The sequence below is a fragment of the Thalassophryne amazonica genome, chromosome 1, assembly GCF_902500255.1.
Source record: "Thalassophryne amazonica chromosome 1, fThaAma1.1, whole genome shotgun sequence".
NCBI classification, from domain to species: Eukaryota; Metazoa; Chordata; class Actinopteri; order Batrachoidiformes; family Batrachoididae; genus Thalassophryne; species Thalassophryne amazonica.
The window spans coordinates 87,681,835-87,707,672 of NC_047103.1; the positions used below are offsets into that span (position 1 = coordinate 87,681,835).

At 44.1% G+C, this 25,838-nt stretch overlaps 1 protein-coding gene across 1 annotated transcript in view; it reads right to left on the minus strand.

Moving 5' to 3' along the window:
- The window catches only part of scospondin (subcommissural organ spondin), an 852,118-nt gene that overhangs the window by 559,671 nt on the left and 266,609 nt on the right, over positions 1–25,838 (minus strand). Inside the window, 1 exon segment of the mRNA XM_034168739.1 lies at positions 22,924–23,015. Within this exon segment, the coding sequence (XP_034024630.1) occupies positions 22,924–23,015 (92 nt within the window).

Consider the following 25,838-nt stretch of genomic DNA (forward strand, 5'->3'; position numbering starts at 1 on the left):
GGTGTCTTTTTTCCCATAAAGCCTGTATTAATAAAACTCATTTACATTCTTGTGTAAATTCATGTAAATCCATTCAAAGCCACAATGTCTTTTTTCAATGAAAGAAAGTCTAGATTAATAATAAAAAAAGTCACACAATTTTGTCTAAAATCCTGTTTGAACAGCACAATGTTTATCTTCCAGGGAAAGAAAGAAGTCTTACCTTGTTTCCTGATGGCACAGTTCGCTTTTCCCGTTTATCTTTCAGGTGTGTTCATGAAGCCAGCAACAATTCCACGGATTGTTGTCCTTGTCAAACCGTCTTTTGGCTGCAGCCAGACTGTGCTCTCTGATTTCTCTTCTTGTTTATATCTGTTCTTGTGCTGAGCTGCAGGTCTGCGCTCTGAGTTCTGTTATAGTTTATCTTTCTTCCTTTGACCGCCAGCTGCGCGCACACATGCACGCAAACGAACCGTCCGTGAGTAAATGTGGAGATGTCTGGAGTTATACTTGATGTGGACATATACTGTCTCTGGCAATCAGTCTGTGAGCAGGACTTATGTCCTTTTTTGTCCTTTATTTAACACTGATGAGAGAGTCTGAGAGGAGAGTGAGGAACTGCAGCAGCCAGACAGTTTTTTTTTTTAATTGTTCACATGTGCGTGTGCGAACGAATCGTCCATGAGTGGACTGGAGACGTCCGGACTTTTTAGTGGATGTGGACATGTCCTGTCTCTGGCAATCAGTCTGTGAGCAGGACTTTTATGGACTTTATTTAAACACAGTTGTGAGAGAATTTAAGTGGGAGTAGCTGCAGCAGCTATCAGGCTGCAATCAGCATTTTTTTTCTGTGTGTTGCGGGCTGGGGTGTTTGGCTGGCTTGGTTTTTGTTTTCTGTTTCTCCCACCAGGTGGTATGCATTCAGGACTGAGTGGCTGAGCATTAGGACCTCACCCTGAACACCTGAGGCTTGTTTCCACTGCGCTGAGGGGGTGGGGTTGGGGTTGTTGTTTTGTTTGTATGTTTTTTTTTCCCCCCAGTTTCCGCCCTCAGGGTGTGACTGTGGTGTCCTCTGGGGGGGAAAGGACTGTGGGTCCATCTAGCCGTAGACGGCCGGGGCTGGGTCTGTTAGTCATGGGGGGGGCGTCTCCTGGGGTTTGATGGAACGGTCCTCTGGGAGGCGCTGGGAGCCCCCGTGGGTGACTTTGGATCCCAGAGGGACCTCGGCTGTGGTTATTACTCCTGGAGCTGGCGGGATGTCCTCTGGGGGGTGTTGGTCCCTACATGTCGTCCGGGGGGGGGTGTTAGAGTTTTTTTTTGCACGCTTAAGTTTGGGTTGTGTTTTTTCTTCTCTCCTCTTCCTGGGGTTTGATGGGATGGTCCTCTGGGGAGGGGGGGTTGGTATGGTTGTTTGTGTTTGTCTCTTTTTTCTTTTTTTTGTTTTATGACTAAGCAGACTTTAACACACAGTCGGAAGAAGGCTGAGTGCACAGGTTCAAGAACTCCTGGCCAAAATTATGCAAAGTAAACAACTAAAGTAAGAGTCGACAGGAATGAACGCAAAGATGCAGTCAGAGGTGGAGACTCTAACAGGTTTGCTAAATGAAACAGAGGGCAAGACCATTAAAGTCAACAAAGGATATCTCTGCACTGGCGTGTCAGCTGCGGAGCAGTCTACTGCAGACAGGCTCAGGGTGAGAAAGGATGAGCTCCAGGATGAGAGTGATAGTCTCGGCACAAAGTTCCCTGTTGGCAGAGAAGAGGCAGCTGGAAGCGTGCATTATCCAGCTGAAGGAAGAACTAGAGAAGTTCAACATTGAGATGATCAATGACTGCATGAAGAAATTAACATTGCAGGTTGAGCAGCTGATGATGGAGCTGTCATCAGAGCACAGTAACGCACAGCTCCTGGAGACGGGCCTTTCCCAGCTGGATCGTCAGCACAAGGAGCTGAAACTGAAGCTGCAGGAGGTGTTTTTTGTTCCCAGCCAACATTCCAGCCATGGTCCCTGGAGAAAATGTTGAAAACTCTGGAAATAGCTATTGATTTGGCCAAAGAACGCCAGCATCGGTGGGTGGTAATATGTGTGGACGGATTACGATCTGGACATATGACATGGGAAGAGGCAGAAAAGGTTGCCATGGCAGCCGTGAACCTACACATGCGTACCCCAGGAGTATGGGGATCAATGAGAGAGATTGTGGTGGTCACTAGCAATGAGCAAGAGCAAGATCGAGTGAGAAGGGCACTTGAAGCGGTGAACCTAGGACCAAATAGAGCAGGTCCAAAGAAGGGTGCAGTTGGAGCAAGTGGAGTGGCAACTAGTCCTCCGTTAGTAATGCAGCCCATCCCCATGGCGACAAGTCAGAAAAGATCAGTTCATGCTGTAGGAGTGCAGCAATTAAGGATTAAAACCCCACGACCAACATTAAAACAAGTTGCAAGTGGGCTCCAGACTATCATACACCCGACAGGCTCCCAATCACGGATGAGAGAGTCTTTCCAGGCTCCTCCACCGGATAATGGAGAAGAGGATCCTATATTCATTCCTTTACCAGTTGGAAATACCGAAGCAACTGGGTCACCTCGAAAGTCAGAACAAAACGGGGACCCACAACCACAAGACCCACGTCCTCCCCATGAATCTGATATGGATGAGAACCAGGAAAGAGAGTCTGAAGAGGAGATCAATCCACAAGACTCAGAAGAGGATGAACCGCTATCTGTGGTAGGGGAAAGAGAAGTCTCACGCCCAGAACTACGAAGTGGACGCTACAGAGGACGAAAGAAAGAAGTTGGGGTGTATAATGTGCGTGTAGCCTCAGAGAGAATTGCAAGAGATGTCAGGGTCAACCCAGTGGAGACCCGAGATAAGCGACAAACCTATGCCCCAGAAGATGGACAGACTGGGTATGACATCCCAGAAGAGTGGATAGAGCAACAAGATGAAAAGAAAACTCTCGAGGTAACAGCTACTGTTGGAGAGTGGGCTAATATACTAATGTGGCCCTTCTATCCTACACTGACGGCCTGTAAAGAGTTAACAAATAACTTCAGAGTCGCCTATTTAGGCGTTGCCCATGATGTGATGTTGAGAAAACTAAAAACAGCAGCTTTACGCTGGTCACGGCAAGTGTTGAGAGAAACCAATGAAGAAAATCTGGATGATGAGGGAGAAACAATTCCACCATCGTCCGGATTACAAGCAAGCCTCCCAAATCAGAACTTTCCTGCTGGATCTAGAGAGCAAAGTCTGCCAGCAATTCAAGCTGAAATTCAAGCAGATGGCAGGGAATTCCATGAATTCAAGAAATTAAAGATGCTGGTGAGAGAGAAAGAACCAAATGAAGACCTAAAGGACTATTTGAAAGAAGTGTGGCCCCTTATTGACAGAGCTTCTAACAGTGAAGAGGGTAAATCTATGTGGCTAGCCCAAGTTACCAGTCAACCCATTAGTCGGGGTGAACCAGCATGAAACCATTATGCCAGGTTAGTGTTGGAAGATCCCAACGATGAAGATTCCCATATTGCTCGAGCTAAAGCTGGACTAGACAAAGGTCAAACATTGGTTCAAGTTTGGCATGGGCTGAAACAGATGATTTTGCCACAACGCTATGTTAGGGCACTGAGAGAGGTCACTAAGGGAAGAAGAGGGGAGATAACCTTTGTGAAAATGCCCATAGATGGCACTACAGTCCCACAAATGGATGCGGTGGTAAAGAGCTGGGATCTGGAGCAACAGTTCTATGAAGAAAAGAGGAAGAAAGAGAGCACACCGAGATCAGGACAAAAACCGGTGGGAGTGGAGAAAAGAAATTCAGTGCCTAAACCACCACCTCCTCAGTCACATCAAACACCACAGAGGAATAATCAAAGGCCTTCAGTTGGACAATGGAGCTCTCGGCCGAGAGGTCCACCACCTCCACCACCACAATCGCGACCTACACCTGCACCTCGTAGTGGTGGCTATCTCCCTAAAGAGGAGTACGACAAATTAACTCCAGAACAAAGGAAAGCCCTCCAGGAAGTCCGCCAAGTTACAGCGGCGGCTGGAGGGCAGAAGAAGTAATGGCTTCGGAGGCGCGGGTCACGCTAGACCATGCCTACTGGGAAGGGGACGATATCTACACTGATGTGGATGGAGAACCGTACCTGGTGGACACGGGAGCAGAGGTGTCCATGACCCGCAGAAACCTTGTTACCATAGGATACCTATTGATCCAGTATGCAAATGGGGCAACGGAGAGAACACCATTTGGAATATGGAAAGGGATAGTTTGGTTAAAAGGCCCCTTTAATTTGATAACAGTCAAGGATTTGAGAGAATTGCATCGGCCCAAAAGACTTCGAACTCTAATAAGACGACGAGTGAAAAAATTACAAGCAAGAATTGTACGAATGGATATAACTCCAATTGGAAAGAGTCCGGTAAGCTGGTACAAAGAAGTGGATGTACCAACTGTCACAGAAGAAAAGATTGAAGAAAGTGATTTCTCTGAAGCAGGGAAAGAAAAATTGAGGGAAATTATCTCCAAAGCTAAAGTAGCACGATTTAAAAATGATTGTGGAGATTTGGGGGCTAAACACATTCATGTCATCGAAGGAGGAGTACATCCACCAGTGCGACAATATCCCTTGAAACCTGGAGCGGTTGAGTAAATGGATAAAATAGTGAAAGAATTGGAAGCTTTGGGGATCATTCGAGTGGAATTGAATCCGATCACTAACAGCCCCATCCAAGCAGTTAAGAAGCCAGAGTCGGCAGGAGTAGGCTGGAGACCAGTAATCAACTTCAAGGCTCTCAATCGACGGAACAATAGCCAATAGAGCGAGTTTGATAAATCCCCAAGGAGCACTGAAAACGCTCCAAATTAAGAAATACAAATCATGCATTGATCTGGCAAATGGATTCTTTTCCCTGCGATTAGCAAAACAGTCACAAGGGAAAACAGCATTCACACATAAGGGGAAAAGTTATGTGTGGCAACGACTCCCGCAGGGATACAGAAATTCACCAAATGTGTTCCAAGCAGCAGTAATGGAAATACTGAAAGATCTGGGAGTAACAGTCTACATCGATGATGTGTTTATCGCAGATGATGATGAAAATGAACACCTAATGCGCCTGCAAAAGGTGATACAGAAGCTCACAGAAGCTGGATTAAAACTCAACCTGAAGAAATGTCAGTTTGGACAATTCAAGGTTAACTATTTGGGATTCCAGGTATCATCAGACCTGGGACTCTCAGAAGTATACCGAGAAAAATTGAGTCAGATTAAACCACCACAATCTGAGAATGACCTACAGAAAATACTGGGATTGTGTAACTATGTGAGAGATCACGTTCCACACTATCAGAGATACGCAAAGCCCCTTTATGCTCGTCTTAAGAAGAAACCTAATGGACAAGAGCAAAAGCAATGGATTTGGACAGCTACAGATCAGGATTGCTTGGAAAAGCTAAAGAAAGCCATTCAAGACGCAGTTAGGCTGGAGCCGCGTAGTCTGACTACTCGTCTGCTAGCCGAAATAAGCTGTGAAGAAGAGGATTCGGTGGTAAAAGTGAGCAATGAAGGAGGGGGTATGGTAACATTGTGGAGCTATACTCTGTCTTCGATTGAGAGAAAATATCCACCGGAAGAAAAGAACTGGCAGTCCTGGCTAGATATTGGAGTGCGTTAAAAGAACTTGCACAAGGTCAGGGAATAAAAGTTATCACTCAAAGCCAAGCCCACTGGTTCCTAAGAAAAGGAACTATTGAGAGTACTAAAGCCACAAATGCCAGATGGGGAAGGTGGGAGGACATCCTGCTAGACCCTGAGCTGGAAATTGGGCCAAAACAGTCGGCGACAAAAAAGTTACCGAAGGACAGGCAACTCCCTATAGAGCCATACGACTGGACTATGTACACTGATGGATCAAAGAAAGGTACAGACAATATAGCTTATTGGGGCTATATTCTGAAGTATCAAGATAAGGAGAAATATCGTCGAAAAGGTCAAACGCCAGGGAGTGCCCAAGCTGGAGAAGTTACAGCAATACTGGAAGGACTCTTGGAGTTAAACAAGAGGAAAGTAAAAAGGGCTAAAGTGGTTACAGACAGTCATTACTGCGCACAAGCCCTGAAAGAGGACTTATCCATTTGGGAAGAAAATGGATTCGAGGGAGCTAAGGGGAAGCCTGTAGCTCATATGGATTTGTGGAGGAAAATAGCCGAGTTGAGGCTAACAATGGACTTAGATGTGGTACATCAGAAGGCCCATGTAAAAGAAGGAGCACACTGGAGCGGGAACGAAGAAGTGGACCGCTATGTGCAGCTGAGAAAAGTCGTCGTTGTCGGGATCGAGAAGTGGGAACAGACACCCAAGGGAAGGGTAGTTCCAAAAGAGTCCGTGAAAGAAGTGGTGCTGGCCGTACATGAAGCACTTGGCCATGCAGGCACCATTCCCACACGGAAGGAGCTGGAGAAGCTGCAACTTTGGATTCCGAGAAACCAAGTCTGCCGAGTCCTCAAAGACTGTGAAGTATGTGGTCGATACAATGCAGGACGACGAGGACAAAGGGTGGATGGTTTCACCATAAAGAGTACTGTTCCATGGGGATCAGTATGCATGGATGTTGCCGGGCCCATGGGGGTGACCGGTAAGAAAGGAGAAAAGTATCTGTTGGTGCTTGTGGACTCTATGTCAGGCTATGTGACTGTTAAGCCTGTGAGAAAAGCCAACGGCAGCAGTGTGATCAGCATGTTGGATCAAGTGTGTTCAAATCTGGGGATACCTAAGGAGCTGAGAACGGACAATGGGACACATTTCCGTAATGCTCAGGTCGACCAGTGGTGCCAGAAAAATGGAGTAATGAGAATTTACTCGCCCCCATACACTCCTCAAGCAAATGGAGTTGTGGAAAGGGCTATTGGACTGGTGAAAAACTGGATTGGAAAAAATGCTAACACGAAGGAATGGCGTACTAAGGCCCTGGAAATTGGAAACTGGAAGAAGTCAGCCGAGTACCACGTGACACCCGAAGAATGGGTGAGAAAAAGGAGGATACAATCTAGAGGGGGTGTGGCTAGCAGAGCGGACACTCCTAGTAGGCCGGACCAAACAATTAAGGTGCGGCTCACAGTGGTGATGGTGTTGGTTCCCTATGTGGGGGTTTATTCTGTCGGAGCACACGTTGACCTCCTGGAGGAACAGCAGCAGTCGTTAGACCAACCGACTCAAGGTGAGGAAAAATCAAGAAAGTCTCGGAGTCGTTGGATGTTTCCCTCCATTTTCCGCGGGACAAATAAGAAGTAAGAAGAAGCGGCTGTTTGTAAAATGTCGCAAGGACCAAGTGTAAATAGAGTACTCATTATTAATAATCAAGGAAGACTTGGACCCTATATACAAAGTGTCCTTGGTGATGAGAAACTATACTTAAATTGACCAGAAAAAGACTTTGAGGAAGAAGACTGGGAACTAGCATCTAAAGGGTATTTTATCATACATTATGAATATAAAAGAGATGCCGAATTAACAGAGACAACAGGACAAAAATTACTCGCTGAACGAGTGCTGAGCGATGTAGGTCTACGGCATTGGTACATGAAAGGATGCCGAAGAATGCCCCAATCTGTTCCAAGATGTCCAGATACCTACCCTTGGATATTAAATGTGATTTACCTACAACTCAAAGACCTAAGGTTCACATTGAGATGGGGGATTAATTACGTTGAGCCACTTCAAGGAGTCTATGTGGAAATATACCTTAACCAGTGCTTGATCTGGACGACAAGCCCCAACATGCAACGTCAATTGAACAGACGACTACAAGACCCAAGATATCCCGTATTGGATAACCAGACATTAAATTTGAGAGTTATCGATCAACCCCTGGCCTGTATGAGCTGCCTACCCCCAACCATACCAACAATTTTTGTAAATCAAGACTTCTTCTACCTGTATAGAAGAGGAGTCTGGAACTGTAGTCAAGCAAGAAAAATTCAGCTTCAAATTGAGCCCAAGGATCAAGAAGACAAGCCTATAGTTCACCTTTATTTAGCCATATCACAAACCAGGTATTCCGGACACCAGTTTTGGCAGCATTGGCAAGATCTATGGGACTATGTACCCCCAAATCGAGCACAGAGGATCCCTGAGGGACCCCTCCCTAAACCTGACAGAATGATTGTTACGATGTGGAAGTGGGCGTGGAAAGGAATGGATTCAGAACTTAAGCACCCATCTCCCATCTGCACTCATCTCTCTAAGAGACAACAACTGTTCCCTATGGTGGTGTATCTTGGCAGAAAGACAAAGAGACCAATGGCGGAGTAACAACTCACTCTGAATCATGCTGCGGACCTTCAAACTGGATGAAAATAATGTAAATAGTCTACGCTCCGGGCCTGGAGGACTTACACCATATTTGGAATTACCCTACAAGAAAATATGTTTAAGCTGGCCACAAAAGGATTATAAAGAAAAAGGATGGTTGCTGGGAACAGGAGGATATTTTGTAGATAATGACTCATATAAAAGAGCTGCTGACCTTGCAGAGCCTGGAATATACACTCCTCTAGAAGCTATCGTGGACAAAGTTGGACAACACTGGAATTGCTCCGGGGTCGGATGGAAGTTTGACCCAATTCCCCGGTGTCCAGACTTATACCCCTGCATCTTGAACGTAGTGTATGTACAGAGAAGGGGCTACAGATTTAAAATAAGGTGGGGACCTAATTATGTTGATCCATTACAAGGAATGTATGTGGATATTTGGCTTGGATCTTTCCAGATCTGGACCAGTAGTCACTATATGTTTAAAAGACTTCAACAAAAAGAGGCACGTTCAACTTTTTATTTGATTGAGAACCAAACTTTGCCAATATGTACGACAGTACAGCACCTTGACATCGAAAAAGGTGGAAGTGTTCCGCCTATTAGAAGTGGATGGCGAACCAGAGTACTAGTGGGGCTTTGGCAACCCCAAAAGGCTATACTGATATGACTGAGCATAAAGTCGGGAAGAGGATTATTTCGGAGATCGACTCCTCTGTACTCTGTGATGGCGCAGTATGTCTACAGTGGAGCGGCATATTGGGACGCCTATGAGGATATCTTACACCTACGTAGAGAATTGAATCCTGCATCTTCACAGTGTTTCTTCACACCCCAGGGACCACCGCCTGAAATGAAGGAGGTGACAGTTGTCACTTGGAAATGGGCGTGGCGAGGACTAGATATTAGACTCCCATGGCCATCTCCCTTGTTAATCACCCTTCTTCAGCAACGAGCATCAAGTGTCTCTGTTGGGAGCACGAGACAAACAACAGCGCCTAAGATCATCTATCTCCGAGATGGAAGAACCAAGGGAAGACAGCGTAATCACCACGCAACCTCAAAGAATCAACGACAGACCAAGAGAAGGAGAATTTGGCATAGAAATGCCACTACTGCAACAACCTCAAAAGCAGGAGCCGCTGCCACCAGTACCGAGTGAATTCTACTATGAAAATGTTGGAATAAGGCAGCAGCAACAAAAACGGCCGTGAAAGAAAAAGTGCCTCCAATGTTGGAGTTGGATGGCCAGACTTACAGCATTATTAGTCGGCATTGCTGTACTTCTAGCTATCCTGTACCATTATGGTAGTACGCCCTGGACCTTAACCCACATCAGGGTCCAGTACGCAACAACTAAAACTTTCCAACAGACATGTTGGGGAGTTGAATCAAGAAACATCTACATGATATGGGACCAGAATTCTACAGAGACATGGGCAAAGATGAAGAACCTAACTCAGCAGATGCAAAAGAATAAGTGGCTGTAATACTTGAACGACAGTGGGGAATTTCCAACTGTCACCACCAATCACAACCTGACCACCGGAGCAGAAATCCTTCAAAACCTACAAGTGAGGGATCAAGAGATTATCGTGGCAACCATCTTACGGTTAAAACACAGAGAGAAGTAGGCTGTACTTGGATAAGACCTGAACCTGGTGAGCCAGCCTGGTATTGCTCATGGGGACGCAGAGTACTACTGGGCTATCGAGCAGGATATTGGGAAAAAGAAGCTGCCTACCTGGGAACATTGGGGTAATTATAACCTCACCTGTGACAACACCCGCAGCAGAGTGCCGAAAGTGGATACTACATCTACAATAGTCCCTCCGTTGAACAACGCTACCGACATAGGAACAGGAATACCATATTCCAAACCAACCGTCATCTCACCAGTAGCATTGGTGGGATCCACAAAGATATCACCAACACAGAGAAAAACTAAACCACTCCCTACATCGCCAACACAAGATACCCAGCAAGTATTAGAACCAAAAGTTAAAAGTATCGATAACGTGGTTAAAAATAGATGGAAGAAGATTCATGATTATTGTGTAAAAGAAAAAGTAGCAAAATTAGATAGATGTTATTGGAATCAACCTATTGGATGTAAATCTCAAAATTACATGGTGCTTACACCAGTTATTGATTTGATAGACAGGATTACTTGGAAACAAAAACAGGAGGCAAAACATGATGAATGGCTTAACGACACTTTTCCGTGGGTCTGGAGCGTTCCACTGATACATTTTGAGGGGAATTTTCCAAGGGGATACACGTGGACTGGGCATAGTTTGCGGGGTCCACATAAAGCAAAATTCTATGTGCAAAAACTACCAAAGCCTGATGAGCTAAGGTCAGTACCTCGGGAAGATTTTAGCAAAATTGATCAATGCGTGGCGAATAGAATCTATGGAAGCTTACATGAGACAGAATACCATAATAATTTGGCTGAAGGTTCTGGTAAATCCCCCCGATGTCCAATAGACCAAAGTAGGACAGGGAATTGGCTAAGATGGGTATATAACTGTACAAAGTTGTTACAGGTTCCAACCATTAAGGGGACCCTTCAAGCATGGCAAGAAGGAGTTAGACGTAGTAAGGACGTCACCTGGTGGGGAATGGAGAAATATGAAGTTGAAGATTGGGTATTCCCCTCTTTAGATCAAAGTAATAATTATTGGGTTAAATATCAATACATCACCACGGTCTACTCCAGAGATAGAGCTACTTGGTCTAGTGTACTCTGGAGACCAAATCCTTATGTTATGCCACGGCCATGGAAAATGATTTGTAATAGACGTAATACCACATGCACGATAAGCCTTGCCCGCCAAAATTGTAGAAAGGTTCCTGGCTGGGAAGAATATTGTGATGCTTACTATGACGGCGAGTATGACACTTATGGCCATCAAACAGTTTGGGAGAAGAATAGGGCAGGCGAATGGATAAGAGCTTTTCCACCCAACGTTGGATGTGCCAAGGCTGTCCTGGGACATGGAATGTCGAAAAGGAAGCAGATCCTAGGCCACATAGTGCAATTTGTTGGAGATGCTTTGATAATGCTTGAAGAAGGATATGCCTTCAACAAAAGTCTATGTGAAGCACAAGAAATTGTCGGTTACGAATGGTTGGGACCCAATCGGATTTACAATAATGGTACATGTGAATCGCCTGCAGAACATTGGTTGAGCTGTGGAAAAGGACGAGGTCGGCATGAATGTTCTTGGTGGGAAAGAACGCAAATAATCGCTGGAGGAATCATCACCACTTTCGCTGCAGAGACTGGAGAGGTCATTAAAGAAGGTCTCGAAGTAGTGACTGGTTGGATTGGACGTTTGTTTGGATATCTTTGGCCCTATCTGTTAATCATAACAGGACTTATTATTGCTGCAGTAATTGGATATGTTTTGATAAAAGGAAGTTTCGCAGCCGCCCTGCGCTTGTGTGGGAGGAGCACACAACGCAGTGATATGGAGCCCCTCCTCCGTTAGGGGAGGAGCGATGGAGCCTACAAAGCCCGACGCCGAGACACGCCCTGTTCATTCTGCCTTGGGGGAGTGAAGGAAGAAGAAGCATCTACATAACAGCATACAAACTTAAGGAGATAAGTAAAAAGAATAAGAGAGCACAATGTCCAACAATACTGGCGGCATAAATGACACCATCTTCAAAGTGAGTAGAGTGGAGTTTATTGCACTACTGTTAATATGGCTGCTATACTGCTGTGTCGGCCGTTGGGACTTACGACAACCACTGCGAATAGTAATGCTACTACATGGATGTGTCATATTGGCGATCATCAATCTGCACTACGGTCAGAGTGACCTAGGGTTGTCCTTATTCATCAGTCACGTCCTCGGTCGCTTTACTCTCGAGTTTGACTGTTGGGGAATATGGCAGTACACATCAATTACAATTTGGATGGTGATAGATATGACAGCAATCTTTTACACCCCGGCAGTGATAGCTGACATTGTGTGTGAAGCTGTGATGGCCCTGACCCTATTGGCGTACATAGCTATGTTAACTGGAGCCGTACAACGCAAGAAACCCTGGCTCTACAAACTTGGACTTATCATAATTTGGGCCTTAGGATGGGGAATATTATCAGCTTTATACTGGCTGTCCATGGTTAGTCAACTACTCCTGCTGTTATGGTTTACGACCTATGATGCTTGCTTCCCGCGTGCAGCTGCTTCAGCTACAGCGGGAATGGTAACGTCATCACAGTCCCACTCTCCTACGGTGATCATGAGGCGGCTCTGGCGTGTATCTGAATAATCCCGACGAACTCTTTTGCTTGCTTGCAATATAATAGTTAAAAGACTAATGTTTCCTCTTACACTATAGGGGGATATAAGATGTATTCATTGTCAAGCCACCCTGGAACAAGCGCTCTACTTCTGGGAGATAACACCGACTCTGTGGTGCCCGACATGTTATAGCAACAACTTCGCTGTTCAAGTGGCACGAGGAATATTGGGACGGAAGGATACTTCTTTTCTGCCCCAGGTACCAACAGCAGCATACTTAAAAATTGAGATCGAGGCAGACATGATCTGGCATTCTCTCTTGAGTGATCAAATACGATCTGACACTATAGTGTCTCCAGAAGGATATATGTATTGCCCCGTGTTTACCAAAATGTGGATGTATCCTACGGGAATAAGATTCTCCACAGCTCATCTTGCCGATGGCCGGATCGTGGCCATTGGTCCTTCATTACCACCAGTTCCACGTTCATCTCCACAGCGCAATGTGGAGGTTGGAGTGCAGACCGAGGATATGAACTGGTGTTTGGAGGCCCTCACGCAGGTGTTCCTGGACGAACACCTTCAACAGCCCGAGCCTGAGGATATTCACGCTGAAGCTTCACCTCAACCGAAGGATACATCACCACGACCATCTACACCAGTTACACCGTGTTATACACCCGTCACCCCCACTTCACCATGCGCACCATCATTCCCTGACGGATTATCATCTCAGGAATATGAGGCAACTCCGTCTCCATCAGGATTACCATCACAATCACCACTACTGGAAGAGCAGCCTTCTGACGGCGACAGCAATCTACACATGGGCAGAGAGGAGTACGTGGTGCTGGATGAGTGTCGTTCAACTCCAGCTCCTCCTGTTCTGTCTCCGATGGTGGATGAAAAAGAAGTGCTCACCCTTCACCCTGTCGACGACGACGAGGATGTTTTTATGGAGGCATAGAGAGATCGGCAGAGCTTCAAGTCATGGAGGGGGTGTCAGGAAAGATGACTTTAAGCTTGCTTTCAGCTTGTTTTCATCTTGGAATATAGTACGTGCCATTGGATTAATATACATGCTGTTGGATTAAACTGGACAGTGTTTGGTACTTTCCCGGAGTAAGTGAGGTCATACCGGACTTTTCCATTGCAGATGGGGAGGCCCACGGAATGAACTCTGTCTAAAGATGATTCTAAGATGACAAAGTATGATCAAATGAAGTATTAATGTGTTAAAAGTAATGTCTAAGAATGATTCTAACATAACAAGTATGATCAAATGAACTATTAATGTAATAAAATTAAGAGTTGATTAGAAAAAGTATTAGAAAAAGTATGTTACAAATAAGTGAAATGAATGATTATATGAGTTGTTTTTCATAAACAGTGCAGTCAGAGAGAAAGAGGAAGTGAAGTGATGTTGCAACGAGGCCAGAAAAGCTGATGATAAACAACTGATCAAATGATTAAGATATGAAAATGAATAATAAGGAATGAAAATGTTTGTATATGATCATATGAATTGTTTTTATGTGAAAGAGAGTTGTAATGAAATGATTGAATATGATTGATGTGATTCTAAAGACATGATTTAGAAAAACGAATTCTCAGTAAAGCTGAAGTGTTAACAGAAAAGAGGAACTTGAGAAATAAGTTACTGGCAAAGGGCCGCAGATGGCTTCCAGTAAGGGAAGGAGAAGGGAGGAGGTTTTGAGTCACCAGCGTCCCCATGGTAACCAAGCTCATCTAAATACAACAAGAGTCCAGCACATATATAAACTGTGAAACACCAGGAAACGGGGTTATTCTTCCAGGGAGAGGTGCTGTTGTCACTTCTCCCCTGCTACGAGGAGATCACAAGACTTGACCGTCTTGTGAGCAGCAATTGGAATCGTGGAGTGAGAGGATTGGAGCCATAAGAGATCATTTGAGAGAGTTTTCAACTCCCACTCAGGCCGTCCAGTCATGGAGTAGCAGAGCATTGGAGAATAATCACTGGCCTTAAGTCTGAGTGGGGAAGTTTCAACGTTTTCTCTCTCAAGGAACATCACATCATACCAGAATGGATTAGATCAACTTTTGGTTGATTGAAGAAGGAATAAACTCTTATGTGGATTAATTTCCTGAAGGATTACAACATCACACAAGGATCGTGGTCAGCTAACGACTAATAGCTGATGAAGAGGAAATCAAGTTCATCGAGCTGGGGACTTTAACCTCAAAAACCTCCTTCCCTCACTCCTAGAAAAATTGTTAAGAAGTCAATCCAGTCCAGTCAAAGTAAGATCAGACAGTATTATTGAATCAAAAACAAAAATCTCTGCCAATCACTGTTGTGAAATTATCATCATATATCCTATTTTGATTATGTTGTCGGCACTTGCAAAACCTGCAATAAATTTCCAAGCATGCAGTTAAAGTGTTAAGGCTCGGACATTGGATTTATTGATGCTTGTTAAGGTGTAAAAGTTAAAGTTTATTGGGTGTACAACATCAAAAAGTGCTCTAAAAGGTTAGTCTGGTTTTAATGAAATTAACGCATCCTGGGGACTCGCTGTATGAGTCACTAAATTTAAAATCTAGCAACATTCCAAGAGCCCTGATCCATAAGAGGAGAGCTGCCGTTAACGGGCGTGGCCGGTTCGTATCCTGGTTCCAGAGAAGGCTATACGACCGGGGTGCGAGATCAGCGTCAGCGGGGTGTACGTCCGGATGGAGGCAGTGAGCGGCTAGACGAATCTCCTCGCCACCAGCTTGAACAGCCTTTGTGCAGCCCTGCCGGGTAATACCCGTGGAGACACGAAGGTCGGACCCCAGAGACGGAGAGCTGGTTTAGTACACAAACACACTCATCGGAGGGTGAGCGTGTGCCGTGTATCTAAAAAAAAAATATCGGGATCTGACAGGACGCAGAGACCGCTCCAGGTTTGACTCCACAGTCTGTGAAGGAGGATTGGGTGAGGTCTCACGCTCTTCAGCACACTTCCTGAGGTAATTTGGTTTTGGTGACTTTTATGAAGTAATGACAGTGGATTTGGTGTCCCTCACACCTTGTTGTATCGAGCTGTCACATTATGCTAATTGTCTAATCAGCTTCTGCTGCAGTGGAGATTTGAACTGAGTTGTTCCGTGCCTGCAGGGTGAGAAGCTGATGTATAGATTTAAGCCAGGAAGTGTTTGCTGATTGCGTGCACCTTTGAGTTGTGTCTCTCTGTGTGGAGCTGGACTCACCTCCATGTTTTCTTTCTTCACAGACTTGGTTTGTCGCGGCCACCTGGGGGGTGTCGGCGGGGTCCCTGGGTCTGAACTGCTGTGGCTCCGGACCGTTTGCGCTGTTGAGAGCGCGCCATGTTTCCACCTCACCAGACCGTGGACTTTTTAGTTATTTAGCACTTCACTCACTGTTATGTTTATTAAATTCTGTTACCTTTTGAACCGTGCTCTGCTTATTTTATGCTGGGTCCTTTCAAATGCTGGGTCGGTGCTCCGACCGCGTCCGAAACATAACACTGTGCTCTTTTTGAATGTGTAGTTTTACTGCATTGTGTACACGGTATAAAAACAATCCTGTGTGATGTATACTTCGGAAACAATGGAACACAGCAGGAATCAGAAATTGGCATCAGGTAATGTTGTATTGTGAGGGTGTGGTTTCCAGTTACGTTGAGTCACGTCATGTTGCCCTGACTTGCATTGAAACCTCTTCCTTTCTGCGTCCTGTGCTCGACGCAGAAAAAAATTAAACATGTTTAAATTTTGGCGTCCGATTCGCTTCGTCCTTTGCGTCCCTCACACTGTTTTGGAATTGAGCTACATCGTCTTGACACTGTGTTGCTTCCACGTGGCGTTATCCTGACGCTGCACGACACAACTCTAAGTGGGCCTGGTGTGAAAGGGGCTTAACACCCCCCATGATGAAATCTGCGGAATTCCTCAGATCAGCAGAGTTTTCAGAGCCCTGCTTAGTTGCCCTGCATAGTTTTCAGAGCCCTGCTTCACATGTACCTGTAAAAAAAAAAATAATGGCACCAGAGTCTTCTCCCGTTAGGGTGGCATTGGCTTGCTAGCGGAGGGAGAGGAAAATGTGTCACTCTGGGGGGCCTCTAAATCTTATCTGATTGAGTTCAAATTTGGTTTGCACCTACAAAAACCCCAGTGGAACAAATACAACATGTGGGCCAAAGTCTCCCACAACGTTTTTTTTCACTATATAACATGAACAGCCATACTGCACACATTTTGTTTAAATTTTCACACAGATAGTTATAAAGCCCTGGAAGAGCCATTTAAATTTTGGAGGTGATCCGAATCCGGATTCTGGATCAAAATTTACCTTTATATAAGCTTTGAAGGATTAAGTTAAAACTACTTAATGGATTTTCACCAAATTTTTGCCACACATTGGTGTTAGGCCTTGGAAGACTCTATTAAATTTTGGAGGTTATCTGGATCCAAATCCTGGATCAGGATTTCACTTTGTAGACTTTTAAGGATTACGTGAAAACTACTGCACAGATTTTTATGACATTTTCACCACAGATAGATATTAGGCCATGGAAGACTCCACAGACTTTTGGAGGTGATCCGGATCTGGATTCTGGCTCAAGATTTGTTGGAAGTGATTGGATCAATATGCGGGTTCTGATGTAAAAGCAAGATCAGGAAGACACTATTTTGTTTCAGCTTGTGAATTAAATATCAGATTGCAAGTTCTTGATCAGTTGAACCTTTCTGGATCAGTATGCAATTATTGCATTGTGTTGTGGAATCCAGATCCAGGCAAAGCCTGGATAACGATGTGAATCCCACATCTTTTATTTTGAGTCCTCATCAACCCTTGGCAGACATCAGAAATCTCCGACTGCTCTTGTTAATATATTGTGTTTCACTCCAGGGAATGAAACTGTTGTTCAAGTAGAAAAAGGGACAGCAACAGTAAAAAAGTGTGTTAATAAGATGTATTAGATACACAAGTTCATAGGTTTAAGGGCTCTATCTTCTACTTGGTGAAAAGGAGTGAACCCAGCACATTTGTGATTTTCAAACAGAGTTTGAGTAAATAACAAGTCATCTACAGTGGAGCCAAAAAGTATTTAGTCAGTCCCTGATTGTGCAAGTTCTCCAACTTAGAAAGATTAGAGAGTTCTGTAATTTTCATCATAGGTACACTTCAACTGTAAGAGACAAAATGAGAAAAAAATCCAGGAAATCACATTGTAGGATTTTTAAAGAATTTATTTGTAAATTATGGCGGAAAATAAGTATTTGGTCAATAACAAAAGTTCAACTCAATACTTTGTAACATAATCTTTGTTGGCAATGACAGAGGTCAAACGTTTCATGTAAGTCTTCACCAGGTTTACAAACACTGTAGCTGGTATTTTGGCCCATTCCTCCATGCAGATCTCCTCTAGAGCAGTGATGTTTTGGGGCTGTCGCTGGGCAACATGGACTTTCAACTCCCTCCACAAATTTTCTATGGGGTTGAGGTCTGGAGACTGGCTTGGCCACTCCAGGACCTTGAAATGCTTTTTACGGAGCCACTCCTTTGTTACCTGAGCAGTGTGTTTGGGGTTACTGTCATGCTGGAAGACCCAGCCACGTTGCATCTTCAATACTCTCACTGATGGAAGGAGGTTTTGGCTTAAAATCTCATGATACATGGCCCCGTTCATTCTTCCCTGAACACAGATCAGTCGTCCTGTCCCCTTTGCAGAAAAGCAGTCCCAAAGCATGATGTTTCCACCCCCGTGCTTGACAGTAGGTATGCTGTTCGGGGAATGCAACTCAGCATTATTCTTCCTCCAAACACGACAAGTTGAGTTTTTACAAAAATGTTCTATTTTGGTTTCATCTGACGACACGATATTCTCCCAATCCTCTTCTGGATCATCCATATGCTCTCTGGCAAACTTCAGATGGGCCTGGACATGTACTGGCTTAAGCAGAGGGACATGCCTGGCACTGCAGGATTTGAGTCCCTCTCTACATAGTGTGTAGCCTTTGTTGCTTTGGTCCCAGCTCTCTGCAGGTCATTCATCAGGTCCCACTGTGTAGTTCTGGGATTTTTGCTAACCGTTCTCATGATCATTTTGACTCCATGGGATGACATCTTGCGTGGAGCTCCAGATCGAGGGAGATTATCAATGGTCTTGTATGTCTTCCATTTTCTTAGAATTGCTCCCACAGTTGATTTATTCACACTAACCTGCTTCCCTATTGTAGATTCACTCTTCCCAGCCTGGTGCACATCTACAGTTTTCTTCCTGGTGTCCTTCAACAGCTCTTTGGTGTTGGCCATGGTTGAGTTTAGAGTTTGACTGTTTGAGATTAGAGTTCCAACAGATGCCATTAATACACGTAACAGGTGGAGGACAGAAGAGCTTCTTAACGAAGAAGTTACAGGTCTGTGAGAGCCAGAAATCTGGCTTGTTTGTGGGTGACTAAATACTTATTTTCCACCATAATTTACAAATAAATTCTTTAAAAATCCTACAATGTGATTTCATGGAGTTTTTTTTCCTGATTTTGTCTCTCATAGTTGAAGTGTACCTATGATGAAAATTACAGCCCTCTCTAATCTTTCTAAGTAGGAAATCTGGCACAATCAGGGGCTGACTAAATACTTTTTGGCCCCAATGTATGCGCTCATGGATGCACTGGACTAAAAATAAGGTCTCTTCAGCTGCAGAGTGAGTGTGCTGGTATCATGAGACACCAGAACGTGTTTTATCCCTCTTGCTCTGCAATTCAGCAAACGCATTTCCGCCGGAGGTTTAACACGTCTTGCTGATACCCTTTTTTTGTTTTTTTGTTTTTTTGCAGTCTGTGTTGGTGAAGCGTTGTGTGTTCCCAAAAAAAGGCGAAACGCTCAGTCTGCGAGTCATAGCTACAAGATTAATTGGTAAAAAAGCATAAGAAGAGATGAACGTCACCCTGCTGGGAGGAGCTTTTTTCAGCGACTGTGCATCAGTGACGCCAGACAGAGCTGAAGGTGCTCGCCCGGCCAGAGACCCACACAAGCCGCTCAGAGAGAGAGAGCCAGCAGCTGCTGTGATGACTCATTCAGACAGACTCAGTCTGAATTTCTTCACATTTGGGCATATACACACACACACACACACACACACACACACACACACACACACACACACACACACACACACACACACACACACACACACACACACAGTTTGAGCAACGGAACTCCTGTAAATTTGTCTGAGGTGAGTGAATAATCTAAAAATAAAACATGCTGTTACTGCACCGCTGAAGTTCATCAGCTAATCATGTTAGTCTTTAGCTGCAAGATGTTGAATCACTCACTCAGTCGAAATGAGTAAACATTTTATATTTGTAAATTGTACGATCTATTTTTATTATTACCAAATAAAGCTACAGTTTTTTTTTTTTTTAATGGTTACTGTATGGAGTGAGGGGGTCCCTTCTCAGGGCGATCCAATCTCTGTAATCACAAAGCGAGAGCTGTGTTCGGTGCTCAGCAGTAAGTTGGAGTCGTTTCTTGTGTCGGTGTGTTTTAGCAAGATCTAATGTGAAAAATAAGGAGTTGAAGGTGGACACAGTAGCTGCAGTCTCTCACCGGCGCCTATACAACTGCCTCAACATGTTTGAGCTCTGGGTCATAAACAAACCACAACACATGTCCACTTTCCACTGCATTTTCACTTTGTTTCCATGTAATTTGCCCAAAAAGAGAAAGTGCCATGTTTATGATGGGGACAGATGAGTGAACGGGCGAAAATGACACTGTCCCTGCAAGTATAATTTTTGCATCATTTGTTCCTTCATTTAACCCCTTTATCGTCCACCCTCAAACGAGACTACATTGCCCAACTGCCAACAAAAAAGTTGCACCATGACAAGCTATACCTTTGACTCCACCATGTATGCTAGCAAGATCCCACAATGCACTGCGCCTTGAAGCACTGCTTCATGACACCACTGAATGCAGACTTCAAACATTGGTGACTTTGTTGACAATTTCTACATATGTACGGAGCGATTCCACAGCCCAGGATGCTACGGGTATATAAAATCCATGTCCCTTTTAGATTGCTTTATTTTTTAATAAGTAAGAGGGACAACATTAAATTCATTAAATTGAACCATGCAAGACTGTCAGAAACACAAGAACGTGTACTGTTTCACAGAGAAAAACTTGCTGAGTGAACTGACAAATGTTCATTTTTCTCCCCCACTTATCACTACTTCTCCTGGTCCTGGTCCCCGTCCAATGACAGTCAACCAAGCAACTCACCCCACACTTCCCTATCCTCGGGCCAAGTCCTCTAACTCTTCCTGATCCCAAGGCATTCCTAAGCCATCTGGGAAATATAATCCCCCCAGCATGTCTTGGGTCTTCCCAGGGCCTCCTCAAAGTTGGATGTGTCAGGAACACCTCCCTCAGGCATCACCCTAACCAGATGCTTGAACCACCTTAGCTGGCTGGTTTTGATGCAAAGAAGCAACAGCTCTACTCAGTCACTCCCAGATAGTGGAGCATCTCTCCCTGTCCTGGAATGTATGCCCAGACACCAGACAGAAAAATCTAATTTCTGACACTTGTATCCGCAACTTTATTCTTTCAGTCATGACCATAGGTGAGAACAAGACCCCAAGACACTGAAACTCCTCCAATAACTTCCCACCGACCCAGAGGAGACAATCCATCCTTTTCCAAAAGAGGATCATGGTCTCGGAATTGGAGGTACTGATTCTTATCACAGTGCAGTGCCCCATATTCCCGCAGCACCATTCCCATGAAAATTCAAAGGACCCTGGTCATATGCCTTTTCCAAGTTCACAAATACTGACAAATGTTGTTGTTGGTCATTCGGCTGCTCCCGGTTTTGTTCAGGGTCGCCACAGCGGATACAGATCCGCATTGGTAATTGGCACAACATTTACGCTGGATGCCCTTCCTGACGCAACTCCAGTTTTACCTGGAGAAACACACACAGCCGCTGGTGTTCCAAAGAGGTCTCCCATCCAAGTACTAACCAGATCCTGCCCTGCTTAGCTTCTGAGATCCGAATGGATCAGGCTGACACAGAGCAGACTGGCTGCTAAATACTGACAAATGTATGACTGTAAAAATTTTTTTTTTTTTTTCAGTCTTTGCAACCTTTTGTGCTGTGCTGATAAATTCTGCTTCGCACATCGGCTGACAACTGAATCTTCAAGAGACATCCTGACACTGGAAACACTAATCAAATAAACGTACGCTTGTCCCTGCACTGACTTTAAAGCTGCAAAACAATAAAAAACGTCACTGAACAATGAGGATGATTATGAATTATTTGTGCTAGGCACAGCATCAGGCCAAGCCTTTAGTTCAGCCAAAGCCCATTGTTGAATCTACCCAAGACTGAGTTGGTACATGTACATTTCTCTATGCAGGAAAACACTGGAGTCTTCTTTGACAAACTGGAAATAATATGGGATAATTTTTACAAGTGACAAACAATGAACAGGCAAACCAACATACACTGCAAAATCAGGACTTATTAAGACTTTCCTCATGCAATAAACTATAAATAAGATAAAATATTAAACTCTTGGGGGCAGCACGGTGGCTTAGTGGTTAGCACTGTTGCCTCACAGCAAGAAGGTCGTGGGTTCAATTCCAGTGGCCTTTCTGTGTGGAGTTTGCATGTTCTCCCCGTGTTTGCGTGGGTTTCCTCCGGGTGCTCCGGTTTCCTCCCACATCCAAAGACATGCGGGTTAGGTGGATTGGAATCTTTATAAAAAAAAAAAATTTGTCTGTGTGTGTGTGTGTGGGTGTGTCTGTGTTTGTTTGTCTATTTGTGGCCCTGCGACAGACTGGCGTCCTGTCCTGGGTGTACCCCGCCTCGAGCTCTATGACTGCTGGGATAGGCTCCAGCCCCCCACGACCCTTAATTGGACTAAGTGGTAGAAGATAAATGGATGAATGAATTAAACTCTTGGACCCCAGCCAATGATGTTTTCAAATAATTTAGTTTTCTTACATTTGCTACTCTAACTGTTGATTGCCGCAGAGATCAGTTTAATTGTTCCAACATGAATCACATTGATTAAAATTGGGTTACAATTGACATTCCAACCATTTGTCCACCCTGATCATGTAGTTTTGAACTGATGGCTATCAAAGAAGCCTGGCAGCGTAACAGTAATTTTACAGGAAGATACATTGCAATAAAGATTAGTTACACATGCAAAATAACTACAAATGTCTTGAACTAACGACGCTCTATTACTGATGTTCCTAAGCTTAGACAGACAAGAAATAACACCAAAGGTAAAAATATACAACAGAGTAGCAGCATTACGACTGTGTGCATGGTGTCTCAAGCCATGTACCAGAGAGGCAGGGAATGAAACATCTGCGGACTTCAGTGGAGTCTCCTGGACAGGGATGGACTTCCACTGCTCCAACTGGATTCACTGGAGACCTGACAAGACAAATTCATAGGAGAATTGAGACAATTCCTCAATTTAATCCAAATCTGGATAATGTGTGAACAGGAAAGCAATGGGCCTGATTCTTTTGATGTTCATGTGCTCAGATGTGGTGTTAAAGTACATCATAATGTGTATTACATGCATTGTAAGGGAGTGTCGGCAGTGACAATGCAGTATGCTGAAATGTTTTTTGTGATCATGATCCAGTATACAAGCAGGCATCGACATTAACACTTGTCCAATTGTCCGGGACAAGTGTAAAATGTGATCGGTCACAAGCAATATGCTCTAAATCGTTGTTCGACCGGACAAGTGCCATTTTTTGGTTTAAAATGTACAAATTTTTTATTTTCATCACTCTGAACCAAAATTCCTGACCGCCGCCTTTTTGTTTTCTTATTTACATCATATCTTGTTTCGTACCTCGCGAGAAAGCATCTTCGGTTTTTCCCGCCACTATCCACGCAGCGGACAATCGGAAAAAATGATAATGTGTGCGCGAGACCACTGTATGGCGTGTGTGATCGTAGTGGAGGCTGACATTTTTTCGGGAATCCCACGGGTCACGGCCATTCCCGAAAATGGGAGTTAACTTTGCTATTTATCATGTGATTGGGACGGTACGGGATTAAAAATTCACGGGAGCGAGAACCAAGGTTTTAGGCAGCGAGCCGTCCTGCTGTCATTTGAGTGGTCAATTTTCGAAAAAGACGCCGAAAAAATAGCAGGGGCTTTGCTTAAAGCTGTCTAAAATTAAGACTGGGTCCGATCGCTGCAGCCGTGAAGATTTTTTTCCCACTAAAAGGATTCAGCTGGTGAAAAATGTGAATGGGGCAATGGCCCCTCAGTGCTAAACATAATGGGCCTTTTGCAATTTCAATGGGCCATTTTACATATGATTCACTGGATTTTTGTTTCATTTGACTTTAATGTTTAATGACATATGCCTAATCATCATCTTCATTATCACAGGTTGGGATGACATGTAAATCTTGGTAGAAGTGTTCCCAGCTGGACGCCGTGATTTGTTCCACTGGACGCGGTGTTTTGTGTGCTGAACGCTGCATGTATAAAGTAATTATTTCGTCACAGATTTATCATTTTCCCTCAGAGTTGGCTGTTGAAAATGTTTCTAATCGCTTTCGGAATCACAGAGGACCGTTTCATCTGCCGTTTTTTTTCTCTTTCTCTCAAGCGCTTAATGAGGTGGAGAATGCAATGGAACGTCTGAAAGATCATTATTTGTACTATTTATATTACAATTGGTTGGTAAAACAGTTGCATGTTCATTCCTTCTTATGAGTAGCTGTAAAAGAATGTTTATGATAGATTTAACATCTCGTTATAATCGTTCAGATGAGCTGTGCTGTGATGCTGTGCGGTGATGCAATCACTCGCACTCACACGCAGTGTTTTTTACAACCCCAATTCCAATGAAGTTGGGACACTGTATGAAATGTAAATAAAAACAGAATAGAATCATTTGCAAATCCTCTTCCACCTATATTCAATTGAATACACCACAAAGTAAAGATATTTAATGTCCAACTGACAGACTTTTTTGTTTTTGTGCAAATATTTGCTCATTTTGAAATGGATGCCTGCAACACATTTCAAAAAAGCTGGGACAGTGGCAAAAAAAAGCCTAGGAAAGTTGATGAATGCTCAAAGAACACCTGTTTGGAGCATTCCACAGGTGAGTGTCATGACTGGGTATAAAAGAAGCATCCTCAAAATGCTCAGCCGTTCACAAGCAAAGATGGGGTGAGAATCACCACTTTGTGAACGACGTGAAAAAAATAGTCCAGTAGTTTAAGAACAATGTTTCTCTACGTTAAATTGCAAGGAATTTAGGTATTCCATCATCTACAGTCCATAATATAATTAGAAGATTCAGAGAATCTGGAGAACTTTCTACACGTAAGCGGCAAGGCCGAAAACCAACATGCCTGTGACCTTCGATCCCTCAGACAGCACTACATTAAAAACCGACATCATTGTGTAAAGGATCTTACCGCGTGGGCTCAGGAACACTTCAGAAAACCATTATCAGTTAACACAGTTCATTACTACATCTACAAGTGCAAGTTAAAACTCTACCATGCAAAGCGAAAGCCATACATCAACAACAGCCGCCTTCTCTGGGCCCGAGCTTATTTGAAATGGACAGCCACAAAGTGGAAAAGTGTGCTGTGGTCTGATGAGTCCACATTTCAAATTGCTATATTCCTAGTATATTGTTATATACCTATATAACCTATATTTAGTTGAATACACCACAAAGACTAGATATTTAATCTTCAACCTGATAAACTTTATTGTTTTTGTGCAAATATTTGCTCATTTTGAAATGGAAGCCTGCAACACGTTGGGACAGTGGTATGTTTACCACTGTGTTACATCACCTTTCCTTCTAACAACACTCAATAAATGTTTGGGAACTGAGGACACTAATTGTTGAAGCTTTGTATGTGGAATTCTTTCCCATTCTTGCTTGATGAACAACTTCACTTGTTCAACAGTCTCTGTTGTCGTATTTTGCATTTCATAATGCACCACACATTTTCAATGGGCGACAGGTCTGGACTGCAGGCAGGCCAGTCTAGTACCCACACTCTTTTACTACGAAGCCACACTGTTCTAATACGTGCAGAATGTGGCTTGGCATTGTCTTGCTCAAAAAAGCAGGGACGTCCCTGAAAAAAGACGTTGCTTGGATGGCAGCATGTGTTGCTCCAAAACCTGGATGTACCTTTCAGCATTGATGGTGCCATCACAGATGTGTAAGCTGCCCATGCCATGGGCACTAACAC